The sequence below is a fragment of the Poromitra crassiceps genome (assembly GCF_964638095.1).
Source record: "Poromitra crassiceps genome assembly, chromosome: 6".
NCBI classification, from domain to species: domain Eukaryota; kingdom Metazoa; phylum Chordata; class Actinopteri; order Beryciformes; family Melamphaidae; genus Poromitra; species Poromitra crassiceps.
Window position 1 is genome coordinate 260,274 of NC_139627.1, and position 17,227 is coordinate 277,500.

The window sequence follows — 17,227 nt, forward strand, 5'->3', positions numbered from 1 at the left end:
ACAGTCAGGCTGCTGAACAGTTGACTCACACACACTGCAATGCACTGTCACTTTGTTGTGCACCATTACTGTACAGTACTGTATCGTGGTTTGTGTTATGTCTACACGTACTGTGTACAGACATGTCTGTATCACGTGTAGCCTACATAATTATGTAGGTCTACACCCTTTTTCTGTCGGTCTTTGTGACCATGTCCTTGTGTATGTAAGGCTGAGGGTGCTCAGAGCATAAAGAATTTCATTGTATTATACATTGTATTATACATATGACAATAAACTACTTGAACTTGAACTTGAACAGTATAATAACGTGCATATTTCTGTCAGTGTTTTTATCATAATTATTGACGTGTTCACAGCGTCATGGAGGTGGGCGTGGATTATACACGGAGCTCAGTCAGTGCGACGTAACTCCAGTAGGTGGCGGTAATGCACAAAAAGTTGTTTGCCAACCACCATAAAACATTAGAAGAAGAAGAACTTCCGCTGCGCAAAGGATTGTGGGGAAGTTTGGCTGGCGCAGCATGCATCAATGCATACTCCGAAATAGGAGCTGATGTAGTACAACATCCTGGTACTCTTGGCATACTGCATCTGACATACTATGTATTGGGACATACTAATTCTTTTTTTGCCTACTAAATAGTATGGAAGTATGGGTATTGGAACGGGGCCCAGCTGTGACTCAGTGGGCGTGACCCCACAGTGACTTCTGTGACATCACGTGCATACCCTGTATTGGATGAACTGATTAATGTCAGGTGTGCCTGACTGCTGCAGTCACAACAACAGTGATCAGGCACACCTGACATTAATCAGTTCATCCAATAGTGTAGGACAGCAAACCAAGATGCCCTACTCATTTCAGGAAGTAGTGGAGTTGTGCAAGTAGTCTATTAAAATCAACAAAGGAAAAAACTGAATTTGCGGGGAGAAAAAAGAAAAAGAATTAGGACCAAATAAAATATCTCAGGCCCTACTATTCACAGTCAAAACGTGCTACTGCAAATGTGCGTGGCCAGTACTGCACAAACATTACCCCGACTGCAGTTCCACAAAGCTGGATTCAAGTGCTAACATGAACGGGTACCTCCACCAGCATTTTGAGCCGTGTGATCCGCTGGAAGGGGAGGATCAGGAAGGAAGTGAGGGGGAGTCTCTGGCAGACAGGGTCCTCCTCCAGACGAGCCAGGATACTGGGGAAACGAGCATTCTCCTGCCTGAAAGACCAAGACACGGACGTTAAAGCTAGAGACACATTTGAGATGGATAGGGCATTTGCTGAGAACTATTATACCGTATGTAGCCCCGCCCACTTGACCCAGTTGTGTTATGACTTCCTGTTCAAAACACTGTCTGTTTTACTTGGTCACTAGTACTGTACTGTCACAGGAAGTGTCAACACAATAGGAAGTAACGGGCTGACCCCTGTGTTGGAACATAAGGTGAATACTGCGCCAAAATACCAAGAATACTTGAATATGTGAACACTTCTCAACTGTGCTCTGTTACAGTGATGGCAGACTACAGAGAGACAGCGCAACGTAGCCGATTTACTAACATTAAGTTTAAAAAAAAATCTAAAGAACTTTCATTTCTATTCTTGCTTAAAATATATAAATTCAAGCAATTTCAATGACCCATGTCTATATTCAAAAATGTTCAAGGCCTTGATATTTTTTCTCAAATTCACAAACTTTCAAGGATTTCAAGGACCTATGGGAACTCTGAAGTCCTTAGCCTACATATATTTTCAGACATCCATCACTGTTCATATATTGTATACAGTGAAAGGAGTTGCTCACAGCAAACGCTGGTAGGTCTGCTCTTGGTATATATTCTACATACAGTGAAAGGAGTTGCTCACAGCAAACGCTGGTAGGTCTGCTCTTGGTAGGCCTGGTTGGTCACATAGGGTAAATAAACCCGACGCAGCGCTGGGCAGTGATCCAGAACGATGTCACACACGTCAAAGCGCAGAATGTCCTCCTCCAGCCGGTGCTCCAGGTCCTGAAGAAACCTAGAGGCAGGAAGTGAGCACAACATGTGAGGAGGAGCAACGTTACATTTTTGTGAACTGAAACAAAAACAAAAACAAGGCTTTACAAAAATCTAATATAACTAACTGAAACTATATTGTGTGTTTACAAAACTAACAAAAAAAACTAAGATTGTAGAGAAAATGTCTTTAGTTTAATCTTTTTAAATGTATTAGTTAAGGTTATCCCTTACAGTAGTTGTTATGAATTACATACATTTTGCACTTCTGGCTCCATCTTTTGTACACTGTTTACATATTTGTGCCCATGGATTCTCAAATTTCCTAGTTTCAAACAAAGGATCACTGAGGTCATTGTTATTAGCTGCTCCTGTCGAAATGTGTAATTTAGAACGTTATGTCCTCGGATATGTGCTTTTTTGTATAGGATACTTTTAATTTGTTTCAATTGTTCTCCATGTTGTAAGTATTGTTTTTGTCATGCTCTCATGTGTGATTTTTGCTGCCTTCTTGGCCATGTCAGCATCGTAAATGTGATTCATATCTCAATGCTTTTTATCTGGTTAATATATATATATATATATATATACTGTATATATTTAAGCAATATCACACGAGAGGGAGTGCATTGTTGGCTAATATTGGCACTGCTGTGATTCGGTCGCAGGCACGAGGCCGCAGGCCGAGTGCCGTAGATAATCACAGCAGTGCCAATATTAGACAACAATGCACGACCTTGAGTGTGATATTGCTTTTATACAACAGTTCTATTAAACAAAGCTGATTAAAAAAATGACAAAAAGCTGAGAAAATAGATGATTTCTGTATTTATTCCTCCGCCAACAAAAATAGTCCCCCCAGCTTTCCCTTTGCAGAAAATGTAGCCTAATCAGCCTAATTAACTGCAGGCTGTCTACTTTACTACTGTCTACTCTACAGCTGTGAAGCATTTTGTTGATTAGGCCAGCTGTGAAGCGGAGTGATCTACACACAGTAAAGCGCCAGTGCATTATCATGAAATATAGGCACTCGTAGGATCCCTCTTGTCCAATCAAATTGCTCGGCCGGAACTACCTGTTGTATAAATACTGTATATACATGTACGTATATATATATATATATATATATATATACACTGTATATATATACTGTATATACATATACATATACATATATATATATATATATATATATATATATATATATATATATATATATATATATATAGTGGGTTCGGAAAGTATTCAGACCCCCTTAAATTTTTCACTCTTTGTCATATTGCAGCCATTTGCTAAAAGCAATTAATTTCATTTTTTTCCTCGTTCATGCACACACAGCACCCAATATTGTCAGAAAAACACAGACTTGTAGACATTTTTGCAGATTTATTACAAAAAAACACTGAAATATCACATGGCCATAAGTATTCAGACCCTTTGCTGTGACACTTGTATATTTAACTCAGGTGCTGTCCAATTCTTCTGATCATCCTTGAGATGGGCCTACACCTTCATTGGAGTCCAGCTGTGCTTAATTATATTGATTGGACTTGATTGGGAAAAGCACACACCTGTCAATATAAGACCTTACAGCTCACAGTGTAAAGTCAGAGCAAATGAGAATCATGAGGTCGAAGGAACTGACTGAAGAGCTGAGAGACAGAATTGTGGCAAGGCACAGATCTGGCCAAGGCTACAAAAAAATTCTGTTGCACTTAAGGTTCCTAAGAGCACAGTGGCCTCCATAATCCTTAAATGGAAGAAGTTTGGGACGACCAGGACTCTTCCTCGAACTGGCCGTCCGGCCAAACTGAGCATCCGGGGGAGAAGAGCCTTGGTGAGAGAGGTAAAGAAGAACACAAAGATCACTCTGGCTGAGCTCCAGAGATGCAGCGGGGAGATGGGACAAAGTTCTAGAAAGACAACCATCACTGCAGCCCTCCACCAGTCGGGGCTTTATGGCAGAGTGGCCCGACGGAAGCCTCTCCTCAGTGCAAAACATATGAAAGCCTGCATCGGGTTTGCCAAAAAACACCTGAAGGACTCCCAGACTCTGAGAAATAAAATTCTCTCCAAAATCGAACTTTTTGGCTAAGCGGTACAGTATGTGTGGAGAACACCTGGCACTGCTCGTCACCTGCCTAATACCATCCCTACAGTGAAGCATGGTGGTGGCAGCATCATGCTGTGGGGGTGTTTTTCAGCTGCAGGGACAGGACGACTGGTTGCAATTGAAGGAAAGATGAATGCAGCCAAGTACATTGATATCCTGGACAAAAACCTTTTCCAGAGTGTTCACGACCTCAGAATGGGCCGAAGGTTCACCTTCCAACAAGACAATGATCCCAAGCACACAGCTAAAATAATGAAGGAGTGGTTTCAGAACAACTCTGTGAATGTTCTTGAATGGCCTAGCCAGAGTCCTGACTTAAATCCAATTGAGCATCTCTGGAGAGACCTGAAGATGGCTGTCCACCAACGTTCACCATCCAACCTGACAGAACTGGAGAGGATCTGCAAGGAGGAATGGCAAAAGATCCCCAAATCCAGGTGTTAAAGACTTGTTGGATCATTCCCAAGAAGACTCATGGCTGTATTGGCTCAAAAAGGTGCTTCTACTCAATACTGAGCAAAGGGTCTGAATACTTATGCCCATGTGATATTTCAGTGTTTTTTTGTAATAAATCTGCAAAAATGTCTACAAGTCTGTGTTTTTCTGACAATATTGGGTGCTGTGTGTGCATGAACGAGGAAAAAAATGAAATTAATTGCTTTTAGCAAATGGCTGCAATATGACAAAGAGTGAAAAATTTAAGGGGGTCTGAATACTTTCCGAACCCACTATACTGTATATATATACTGTATATACATATTTATATATATATATATATATACGATCTGGCTGAAACTTTCAGGGGGTGTAACGAGCACCCGACAACAGGTAAAGAAGAGGCACATGGGCATTGTGTTCCATCACCTCTCACTGACGTCTTTAACCTCAGGCAGCTTGGAGAACAGCCACTGCCTGTCCTGAGCTCCCAGACACTCCGCCAGCTCCTGGGACAGCATCAGGTGGTCCACGGCGATCGTCAGGCTGCGGATGTATGATGCTTCCGACGTCACCAGCTCAAATTTGGCCTGAGTGGAGGAGGAGACGCTATGTGAGCTAAGGGACAGTAGCCTGGGTGGAGGAGGAAACAGTATGTGAGCTAAGGGACAGTAGGCTGGGTGGAGGAGGAAACACTATGTCAGCTAAGAGACAGTAGGAGGAGGAAACACTATGTGAGCTAAGGGACAGTAGGCTGGGTGGAGGAGGAAACACTATGTCAGCTAAGAGACAGTAGGAGGAGGAAACACTATGTGAGCTAAGGGACAGTAGGCTGGGTGGAGGAGGAAATGCTATGTGAGCTAAGGGACAGTAGGTTGGGTGGAGGAGGAAACGCTATGTGAGCTAAGAGACAGTAGGCTGGGTGGAGGAGGAAACACTATGTGAGCTAAGGGACAGTAGGCTTTGTGGAGGAGGAAACGCTATGTGAGCTAAGGGACAGTAGGTTGGGTGGAGGAGGAAACGTTATGTGAGCTAAGAGACAGTAGGCTGGGTGGAGGAGGAAACGTTATGCGAGCTAAGAGACAGTAGGTTGGGTGGAGGAGGAAACGCTATGTGAGCTAAGAGACAGTAGGCTGGGTGGAGGAGGAAACGTTATGTGAGCTAAGAGACAGTAGGCTGGGTGGAGGAGGAAACGCTATGTGAGCTAAGGGACAGTAGGCTTTGTGGAGGAGGAAACGCTATGTGAGCTAAGGGACAGTAGGCTTTGTGGAGGAGGAAACGCTATGTGAGCTAAGAGACAGTAGGCTGGGTGGAGGAGGAAACGCTATGTGAGCTAAGGGACAGTAGGCTGGGTGGAGGAGGAAACACTATGTGAGCTAAGGGACAGTAGGCTTTGTGGAGGAGGAAACGCTATGTGAGCTAAGGGACAGTAGGCTTTGTGGAGGAGGAAACGCTATGTGAGCTAAGAGACAGTAGGCTGGGTGGAGGAGGAAACGCTATGTGAGCTAAGAGACAGTAGGCTGGGTGGAGGAGGAAACGCTATGTGAGCTAAGAGACAGTAGGCTGGGTGGAGGAAATGATGTGAGCTAAGAGACAGTAGGCTGGGTGGAGGAGCAACACTATGTTATTGTAACAGACTGTATACGAGGCTCTGTGTCCACCTGGAGTTGTTAAATGAAGTTAACCTCTGAAGCCGTACAGCCTACAGACTCATACACACAGTCAACATCATTTGAGTCTGTTACATAATATAATAGTCTGGGACACATGATATAAAATACACCTGTCCCATGATCGTTTAGCCTGTGGTACCGTACAGTCGTGTACAAGTTGTGTAAGAGATAGAATATATATGTGCCTGGTGCCCTGTATCTTTTCAGTGAATGGATAGCTTAGTTGGTAGAGCATGTTGGCCTGATTGTGGGAGATCGGCGGTTCGAATCCCTTGTGAGGTGGTCTAAATGTGAACGTTCAATCAACGTCTGCAAATAGTGGGTGAAAAAACTTTGAAAAGTGGGAGCTCCGACTTGAAAAATCTACCCCCACAGGCTGGGAATCAGTTGTGTGACTTCACACAACAATGGCTGCAACCATGAAGTATGTACTCCAAAGTATGAAGTGCCAAAATAAAATGTATAATGACATCTGTTCCCTTATGTGTCGTTGCCGCTCCTCATTTTCATTTAAATATGCAAAGAGGGTGCTCCGCACGTTGTTAAGCTGTCTTGCTATTTGCCAAACAAAAAAAAGTTTGTTGCGGTCCGCCATGTTTCTTCTTTGCATTTTGCCTTTGTGCACTGGAACTCTTTGAAGGTGGGGGGTGGGACCTTTCCACTGGGAAACACCGACGTCCCAGTTGTCTGGAAGGCAGCATAAGTCCTGCCCCCTCCATGTTAGTGGATGGGACATCAGCCAAACTAAAAAAGAATCAAAGCTCACCTGGTAGAGTGCGTACTGTACCACAAAGGCTAGTCCTACGCGCAGCCGATCCGGGTTCGAATGCGACCCATGGTCCTTTGCCGCATGTCATCCCCTCTCTCTCTCCCCGCTTTTCTTGTCTGCCTACTGTCCTATCAATAAAGGCAAAAATGCCCCAAAAAATTATAAATAAAATAATTTGACCCAAAGATGGTTCCAATCACTTTAAGTAGTTCTTATCACACTAATGTAAGTTCAAGTGCTGATTTTTATGATAGCTTTGTTTTTAAACTGTTATTTGACGATATAAAAAGGGCTGATTGACAGCTGTGACAGCCACTCTCAAACCTCCATCAGACGGCGGTGTGGCTGAGAGGGCTCCTCCCACTCTACTGTGCAGACTCTGGTTGCAAATGACATCACCAGCGCAAGATGGCAGTGCCGGTATCCGGGATATTTTGGCTTCACTTGCGTCATTCATATAAAACTCAAAGGCGAAGGCAATTCTCCAATCTGAGGTTTCCTCAAATTTGCCACATTCACCTCCTGCAATTTCCTCTCCTCGTTGCTGAAGTTGTCGAGCTGGCCGCTGGTCCGGACGTCAGGGATGTCCTGCCAGAGGGCGAAGGCCGAGCCTCGCGAGGAGCGGAAGGAACTGGACGGAGACAGGTTAGAGGGAGACGGGGTGCCGTCTGACCCCTCGTCCCTCAGCCCCTCCTCCTCTGTGCCTGGCTCCTTTCCTTGTTGCCTCTGGATCTCTCTGTTGATGGCCACATCGCTGTATTCCTGGTACAGAATCGCTGGAGGACCGAGCACAAAGCAAGAGAAAGATGTCACGGGTGGATTAGGGTTAGAGGGGTACAATAGGGGAACATTTGTGGGAGAAAAACGACAGCAAAATGTTGCAGGGAAACTCACAACTAGGCAGAAACCGTGACAAGCGATTGGAGCTGACAACAGTGGGAGGTGAGCCCCAGTCCTCCTCGATGGATTTCTTTCGTATTCTGTGGGGAATAGAAAAACAATACAGGCAGTTTCACTCATAGAGTACTGACTCAGAGTACTGACTCATAGAGTACTGACTCATAGAATACTGACTCAGAGTACTGACTCATAGAATACTGACTCAGAGTACTGACTCATAGAATACTGACTCAGAGTACTGACTCATAGAATACTGACTCAGAGTACTGACTCATAGAATACTGACTCAGAGTACTGACTCATAGAATACTGACTCAGAGTACTGACTCATAGAATACTGACTCAGAGTACTGACTCATAGAATACTGACTCAGAGTAGTGACTCATAGAATACTGACTCAGAGTACTGACTCATAGAATACTGACTCAGAGTACTGACTCATAGAGTACTGACTCATAGAATACTGACTCAGAGTACTGACTCATAGAATACTGACTCAGAGTACTGACTCATAGAATACTGACTCAGAGTACTGACTCATAGAATACTGACTCAGAGTACTGACTCATAGAATACTGACTCAGAGTACTGACTCATAGAGTACTGACTCATAGAATACTGACTCAGAGTACTGACTCATAGAATACTGACTCAGAGTACTGACTCATAGAATACTGACTCAGAGTACTGACTCATAGAATACTGACTCAGAGTACTGACTCATAGAATACTGGCTCAGAGTACTGACTCATAGAATACTGACTCATAGAATACTGACTCATAGAATACTGACTCAGAGTACTGACTCAGAATACTGACTCATAGAGTACTGACTCATAGAATACTGACTCAGAGTACTGACTCAGAGTACTGACTCATAGAGTACTGACTCATAGAATACTGACTCAGAGTACTGACTCATAGAATACTGACTCAGAGTACTGACTCATAGAATACTGACTCAGAGTACTGACTCGAATACTGACTCAGAGTACTGTTAAAAAGAACAGATACAGAAATTCCTTTGTGCCTGTCTCTATCAGAGCGTTGAACGCTGTTGGGGTACAAATGTAATGTCTCCCCATCTGCCGTTGCTGTTATTTTGTTATTTATTTATTTGATCCTTTTATTCTTTTATTCTTTTATCTTTATTTATTCTTAGGGGTACAGTACAGTATATCTGTATTATATACTTTGTCTGCCCTTTGGTCTGGACTGAGGTTTTTTCTTTTGTGCTTTAATACAATGATACATTGTAGCTCTTTCTTGTGATATAAATGTGCTGCTGTGAGCGAACTGCACTTTGCTACTATGCACTTTATATCCCTACTGTGCACTTTAGATCGTTGCTACTGTTGTCATTTGCACTTTAACTATTGTGTTGCACTTTAAACTGCTGCTCTAGACTGTTTTTACAATGTTTTTTTGTCTTATTTGTTTTTATGTATGTATTTCATACTACGCTTTCTGCAATCCAATTTGCCCTTTTGGGACACTTGAATCTTGAATCTTGACTCATAGAGTACTGACTCATAGAATACTGACTCAGAGTACTGACTCATAGAGTACTGACTCATAGAGTACATTCTATTCACCTTATTCCTGGACCTACGTTTCCCATGATTCTCAGCGGTTGCCGGTTGTCGACTTCCTGTTTAAAAAAAATTCACTAGCAAGGAGATGCGCGCCGCTGTTAAAAGAGTGGGAACATTTGGCTTATTTTATCCTAAATGGCTAAAAATAGTAGCGTGCGCCGTTGTGTGGTTGCATAGCGGCGATATTTTACAAAAAAAGAGGTGAATGTCAATTCACTCGTACTGTATGGGCTTATTTTAGCCGAAATGGCTAAAAATAGTATGTGGTTGCATAGCGTCCGCTTTTGTTTTGAAGGCTAAACGTCCAAACCGGAACTCTTAATATTTGGTCATTGAACAGAGCTTTAGCGGTCTCTCTCTTTCAAGATTCAAGATATTGTCACTCCGTTGTACAATTATGCACATGTGAAATTATTGTGCTGGGGGGCTCCATTACAAGACATAGGTAGGTACAAAGTCACAACAATTATTATGATTATTTTCAGTCTCTTTCGCTATGAATGGTCCTGGGTGGAAACAGGCAATCGGCAGCTGGAAACAGGGAGGGAGGGTGTCACTTCAAAAGCTATTATCCCCCCGCGTTCCTCTCGCCTCATTAACCCCTCCACTGCCAGTAGATTTTGTGCTGCCTACATAACTGCCCCTAACACCTCTCCTGCTGAGCATAGCACTGAGACACTTATATCAATGTTTAATTCCTCCTGCTCCTCCATACTGTTTTTTATTTTATGTTGGAGGAAAGCTTAATTGAGTAGAAATTAGGTCAGGCTTAATATAAGCATTTTGCTTCTGCCTGAGCCTGTTCAGTCTCTGGTTGATTTGATTTTGTTTATACTGTGATTTTGTTATTTATGATGACTGAATAAAATTACATTACATTACATTACATACTTGACTCTGTCGCCCCTCTTAAACTTAAAAAGCCTAAACCTAGATCTCAGCCCTGGCTTGATGACAACACCAGAGATTTAAGTAGACGGTGCAGGCAAGCTGAGCGCAGGTGGAAACACAATAAACTGCAGATCCACTATGACATCCTCAAAGTTCACCTCAAACAATACCAAGAGGCAGTTAAGGTGGCGAGAGAAAAGCACTTCTCAGAAGTAATTAGCAAAAATTGCCATAACCCCAGAGTCCTTTTTTCGACCATAAATTATTTCACCTCCCCTCCCCCCACCCCCTGTTCTGATGCCTCCCCCTCTAAATGTGAAGAATTCCTAAACTTCTTCATTAGGAAGGTGGAAAACATCAGAGCAGCCATATCACCGTCCACCCCCACCCCCCCTCCTACCCAGCCCCCCAGCCCGGCCCCCCATCGTACCCAGCCCTCCTACATGGCCCCCCCTCCTACCCCCCTCCAGCCCTCCTGCCCACGCCCCCCCCCCCCCTCCCACCCAGCCCCTCTGCCCGGCGCCCCCTCCTACCCCCCCCTACCCAGCCCTCCTGCCCACCCCCCCTCTCCTACCCAGCCCTCCTGCCCGGCTCTTTTGACTAACTTCCGACCCATCTCTCTAACCACTCTCAGAGAGTTGGTGGCCGGCATGAGGACTGTCAAGATTCAAGATTCAAGATTCAACATTTTTATTGTCACTCCATGGTACAAGTATCACGTGTGAAATTCTTGTGCTGTGAACTCCGTTTACAACATAGTACAAATATAACAGGGCATTTGAGTGCAAAAACAACAAGAGACACAACAAGCAATAAGGCAGTATAGTGATAAGACAAGTCAGAGACAGTGGCATATTCACTGCACATAGGTGCACATGTCGTGTGCATACTTTAAACGTGCTTAAACATTTTAAATTCGGCGTATTTGACATACAGGTGCCAATAGCATATTCCTTATTAAACATACAATTAAACTCTGCGTTTTAAATTCGGCGTATTTGACATACAGGTGCAAATAGCATATTCCTTATTAAACATACAATTAAACATTAGACATACGTAATGGTAGCAGCTACAGTACGGTACAGTACGGCTACTTCACTATTTGTGTATGTTAAGGAGTCTCGTGGCCTGCGGGAAGAAACTGTTCCTCAAGCGATTTGTGCGTGCTTTTGGAACCCTGTATCTTCTCCCTGAGGGTAGCAGGGAGAACAGGCTGTTGTGGGGATGGTTTGTGTCTTTGATGATCTTCAGGGACCTCCTGAGGCACCGCTGTTTATACAGTTCATGCAGTTCTGGCAACTCACATCCTGTTACGCACTGGGCCGCGCGTCTCACTCTGCGTAGCGCCCTGCGGTCCATGGTGGTACAGTTCCCGTACCAGGTGGTGAAGCAGCCAGTCAGCAGGCTTTCAATGGTGCCTCTGTAGAAGTCCGTAAGGATTTCTGGCCTTAGCCCAAATTTTTTCAGGCGCCTGAGTCCGTGTATTCGCTGTTGGGCCTTTTTGACAACAGTGGCGGTGTGGCCGGCCCAAGTCAGGTCCTGGTGGATGTTGACTCCCAGGTACTTGAAGCTGTCCACCCTTTCCACCACTGTGCCGTTGATGGTGATTGGGGGGGGTGTGCCCCCCCCCCTCCTGTAGTCTACAATGATCTCCTTGGTCTTGGAGACGTTCAGAGAGAGGTGGTTGTCCTGGCACCATTGTTCCAGGGCCCCCACCTCCTCTCTGTAGGCCGTCTCGTCGCCCCCCGAGATCAGCCCCACGACTGCTGTGTCGTCTGCAAACTTCACGATGGTGTTCGAAGTTTGAGTCGCCACGCAGTCGTGGGTGTAGAGGTCGTACCAGAAGGGGCTGGAGACGCACCCCTGGGGCGCTCCTATGCTGATGGTCAGTGGGGAGGAGGTGAGATTGCCCACCCTCACCACCTGGCGGCGGTCTGTCAGGAAATCCAGGATCCAGTCGCACATTGCTGTGTTTAGTCCCAGATCCTTGAGCTTGTGTACCAGCCTGGAGGGTACTATGGTGTTGAATGCTGAGCTGTAGTCCACGAACAGCATTCTAACATAGTCACATCCCCCCTTGATGCTCTCCCTACCCGTCTCCTAAAAGAGTCCAGTATTGTGTCCATTATAAACAGCTCTCTGGACTCTGGTTCTGTTCCCGCCTCTCTTAAGCACGCCTTGGTCGAGCCACTCCTCAAGAAACCCAACCTGGACCCTGCTCTCTTTAGCAACTATAGACCCATATCCAAGCTACCCTTCATTTCAAAGATTTTAGAAAAGGCTGTCCTGGAACAATTTACCCCCTTCCTACATCACAACAGCTTCCTAGATAAATTCCTGTCAGGTTTCAGGGCAGGCTATAGCACTGAGACAGCCCTGGTCAAAATCTACAACAATCTCCTCCTCACCATCGACTCAGGTAGCTGTGCCATGCTCCTCCTCCTGGACCTCTCCACCGCGTTCGACACGGTCGACCACTCCACCCTGGTCGATCGTCTTGAACACAGGCTCGGTGTCAGGGGGTCAGCCCTAAACTGGTTTGCTTCCTACCTGAGCGACAGCTCCTTTTCAGTCAGTTTGGGTGGATTCTCCTCCCCCACAGCTAGCCTACCGTATGGGGTCGCCCAAGGTTCCATTCTGGCCCCATTACTCTTCTCTATTTACATGCTCCCCCTGGCCGAAATCTTCCAGAAACACAGTATCTCTTACCATTTTTATGCTGACGACACTCAAATTTACCTTCCTCTCAATCCCTCTGACACAGCTAACCTGGACTCCCTTAAGGATTGTCTCAAGGACATAAAATGCTGGATGGCCCACAACTTCCTACAGCTCAACGAGAACAAAACTGAGATCATTTTGTTCGGCCCCCCCTCCTCCACCAAGACACTCTCAAACAGCTTAGGACAACTTTCCACCCACCTCAAGCCCCACGTCAAGAGCCTGGGCGTCATTTTCGACCCAGAGCTCAAATTCGACCGAGAGGTAAATGCTGTCCTTAAATCCTGCTTTTTCCAACTGCGAAACATCTCTAAAATAAAAGCAATTCTTTCACCCATTGACCTGGAAAGAGTAACCCATGCTTTCATCACATCACGCCTTGACTACTGCAACGTTCTCTACACCGGCATTAGTCAAGCAGCCATGTCCCGCCTCCAAATGGTCCAACACTCTGCAGCTAGATTTCTTACCGGCACCAGAAAAAGAGAGCACATCACCCCAGTTCTAGCATCCCTACACTGGCTCCCAGTCCCATTTAGGATCAACTTTAAAATCCTCCTCCTGGCCTTTAAGGCTTTATTGGTTGCAGCACCCTCCTACATTACGGAGCTGCTAACCCCCCACTCAGCACCCAGGTCTCTAAGATCCTCCACCCAGGCTCGGCTGGTCCCCCCCCACACCAGACTCAAAACGAGAAGCGATCGCTCTTTCTCGGCCGTGGCCCCCAAGCTGTGGAACCAGCTACCCCAGAGATTAGATCTGCTCCCTCGCTGGAAACATTTAAGTCTAGATTAAAAACACACTTTTACTCCCTAGCCTTCAATAAACCCTGACTCTCCCACCCCCTAACTCACACACTCCCTTGTAATTGATCCTGCCCCTTCCCCACTGTTCTGTCCCCTCGGTCCTATATGGTGTATTGTGTTTGTGTTTGTGTTGTATTGTCCTCTGTGCTGCATTATCCTGTATTTTTATGCCTTTGACTGTACAGCACTTTGGTTGGCTCTTGAGTTTTTAAATGTGCTTTATAAATAAATGACTTGACTTGACTTGACTTGACATGGAAGCGCCCACTGTCTCACCATGAAACTCGTGAATACAGACACTTTCACTGACTCAGAGTACCGCAGGAAGGAGTCCTACAAGCTGGAAATGCGTTGACTTAGCAAGGGTTCCCTTGTCTCAAAGTCAATGGGTTTTTGGTTAGATGCCTGAAATAAGGTCTGTGGTTAACAAAAGTTTATGATACTTAGAGGTTGTGTTCAGCAAGATAATCTAATCTGAACAGCATTATGTTTTTTCAAGCGTTTTCTGGCGATCGCAATTTCTGACGATCACATTTATGCTTCAAAAATCGCAAAAGTGGTGTTCATTTGTGAAGGTTGTCTTGCTGAACAAAACGTTTAAGTGTCATAAACGTTTGTTAACCACAACTAAAATATGGCTAACTAAAACCCCATTCAAAAACCCCGTCGACTTTGAGATGAGGGAACCCAGCACGATGCTAACTTTTCGGTTGGCCTACAAAAATATGCTATCCCTCTAAAGACTTTCCTCCTGTTAAACATTGGTTTTCCATCATCACTACTTACCCAAGTTTTGTGCTCCAGCGATGCAATGGCATTGCACTGTCACTGCTGGGCAGTGGAGGCGGAGGGCCTACAGGGCTGTGGGGGGCGCTATCACTAGAACCCCCTGAGCTGCGGTGCTTAGAGTTGGACTTACCTAGAGAAGAAACAAGCAGAAAGTGAAAGCGGTGGTGGGTGTGCAAAAGTAAACGGTTAGGGTTAGACGGTGTGGTCAAAGGTTTTTCAGTTGCTAGTTGGTGATAGTCTGCCAGGATTTGCACAGAAAATCCAGGAAAAAAGTCGTATGTGATGTATTGTCAGTATTATGATCAGGGCGGCTGTGTTTCATTGCAAATATGAAAAGGAGCTTTGATCAACAGCTGAAAACAAAAGCTTAGCCGATCATTGTGTCACACTGAATAAATGCTGCTAGCTCCTAGGAGTGTTTGGATACGTTGGGGCACTGTAGCTACTTGAGGTTCTCCACTGTTCAAGGCTCTTTGTTGAAGCCACCATTGATTGGACGTTCCTATGCTAACTATCAGAGATAGCTGTAGATAGTCTTGCCAAATACATAGCCTTTATGGCCTCATTAGGACTTTGGAGAGTTTGGTCCAGGTATCTCCACTAAATGCCCCACAAGATCATGGCTAAGTTGATTTTCACAACGTTTCAAGTGTAACTTTTACCTTTATCTGCGTTGTACATTTTCAAGAAGAAAGCCATTGCATCAGAATCTGTTAAAGCCATGCCTTCCATTGGGTCTAATGCCATTTTGACACAGTCTGAATTGGACTCAAGTACATTCAAATGAATGAGACTGTTTGGGGGCGGGGTGTCACTTTAAGCTAGCTGTTAGCATACTTTGGGTTAGCTGTTTGCAGCTACTTACAGTCAGGGCTGGAGCTGAGACTGCTGGAGCTCTGCCTGTCGCGCGAGGCGACTCGAGCGGACAGAGACTTGCCCAGCTTCAGGGTGAAGGAGCTCTTCCTTTGGGACAGCTGCAGCCTGGATATGAGCTCTGAAGCCGAGAAGCGCCGCCGTTCGTGGTCCCCTTGACGGGAGCGCGATAAACAGCTCCCCCTTGTAGCACTTGAAGTCTCTACATTCCCACTGTCCAGCTCTCCCACCCCTGGAAGCGAGTCTTCTATTATCTGCAGCGGTTCTGCAGGCGAGTTGAAAGTATCGGGGTAATTGAGGTTTAGGGGATCTGTAGCACTCTCTGTGGACAAAGGACTTGTCATTTCATCAAGGGAAGATAATCCACTGACGTCCTCCTCCACAAAGGAGGAGAAGATGTAGTCTCCATCCAGAACTGGACTGCTGACAGATTCATCACTCGGGCTGTCCGGGGAATAAACTCGCATCTTTCGCCCTGCAAGACGAAAAAACGACAAAATAACTTGACCGATTCAAAAGAACGTATGTAAAGTGTTTGTAAAGGATAGAGCTGCAGCAAATTGATTTTATGAATCGATTACTGTAGTTGTCAACTATTACATTAATGGCCAACTATTTTGATAATAAATTAATCGCTTTGAGTAATTCTTTAAGGAAGAAAAAGTTAAAATTATTATTAGATTCCAGCTTCTTAACACATTCACTGCCAGCCTTTTTTTTTTACTGTAGGTAGGTTCTGCCAGAGGGTTTTTTTGAGGATTCTGGCTCATCTTTCAAGACCCGAGGATTCTTTTCTGCTAAGATTTTGTGAACACACAATATCTCAAAAGAACTAATAGAATGTGTGCTTTCTCTGTCTAAAAGAGTTAGTTTGTAGAGTTAGTAGTTATGTAAGCATTAGCAGTTGAATACAGCATGGTTTCAGCGTCTGGAAATTTATTCTGAGATAAACGGCTTTTTGTGAAATTCGATAGAACAGTCACTTTAACCATTCATTTTTGGCATCAGTAAGACGTCAGACATCTAAACAATAGTTTTGAACAGTAATTTCCTCCATAACAGCAGGAAACCCCCCTCTGCTTCCAACTCCTCCCTCCGTGGGCGTTCTCCTCCGCAGCGTTTGTCACAAGCGAGTGTTCTGCTGCTGCTGCTGCTGCGAGTTTGAGCAGCCTCCCTCCCTGGCAGCGAGTGTGGATAGGGCTCACTTGTTTCTTGGGTTTGAGAGCTTTGATGAAGCTTTGTGCGATTCTAGGCTTTATGCTGCGTGTTTCAAAGTGTTTTCCACCCAGTCTATTTTTGGAATCCCCCACCGCCAGCTCCCAGCGTGAAAGTGAAAGCGTTTTCGCCAATCCATTTTACAGTAGAGAATGGTTTCCTCGCGCGTTTTGGCTCTGCTTTTCCTAGTGTGGAGAGCACTGTCGCCACTTAGTGGGTCCGTGGAATGGGTTGTACACGTTCGCTGACTCCAATATTTTTTATAGGAGACGTGGGGAGCGTTGATCCACGTCCCACCGTCAAAAAAAAAAAAAAAAATTTTAAGCCGAGATAACTCGTCTTTGGCAGTGAACCGTCGGATTCTGTAAGCCGAGATAACTCGTCAATGGCAGTGAACGTGTTAATTGTGAATATTTTCTGCTCTATTTACTCCTCTATGACAGTA

General features: G+C 45.0%; 1 protein-coding gene across 2 annotated transcripts in view; it reads right to left on the reverse strand.

Moving 5' to 3' along the window:
* Positions 1-17,227, reverse strand: part of arhgef19 (Rho guanine nucleotide exchange factor (GEF) 19) — a gene marked incomplete at its 3' end in the record, with an annotated part of 48,660 nt that overhangs the window by 5,899 nt on the left and 25,534 nt on the right. For both annotated transcript variants that reach the window (XM_083639454.1, XM_083639455.1), the window contains 7 exons: positions 15,560-16,042; positions 14,692-14,824; positions 7,883-7,968; positions 7,508-7,764; positions 4,976-5,136; positions 1,868-2,020; positions 1,091-1,220 (listed from right to left, as the gene is read on the reverse strand). In XM_083639454.1, coding sequence (XP_083495580.1) covers positions 1,091-1,220; positions 1,868-2,020; positions 4,976-5,136; positions 7,508-7,764; positions 7,883-7,968; positions 14,692-14,824; positions 15,560-16,042 — 1,403 coding nt within the window. The remainder of the gene's footprint in view (positions 1-1,090; positions 1,221-1,867; positions 2,021-4,975; positions 5,137-7,507; positions 7,765-7,882; positions 7,969-14,691; positions 14,825-15,559; positions 16,043-17,227) is intronic.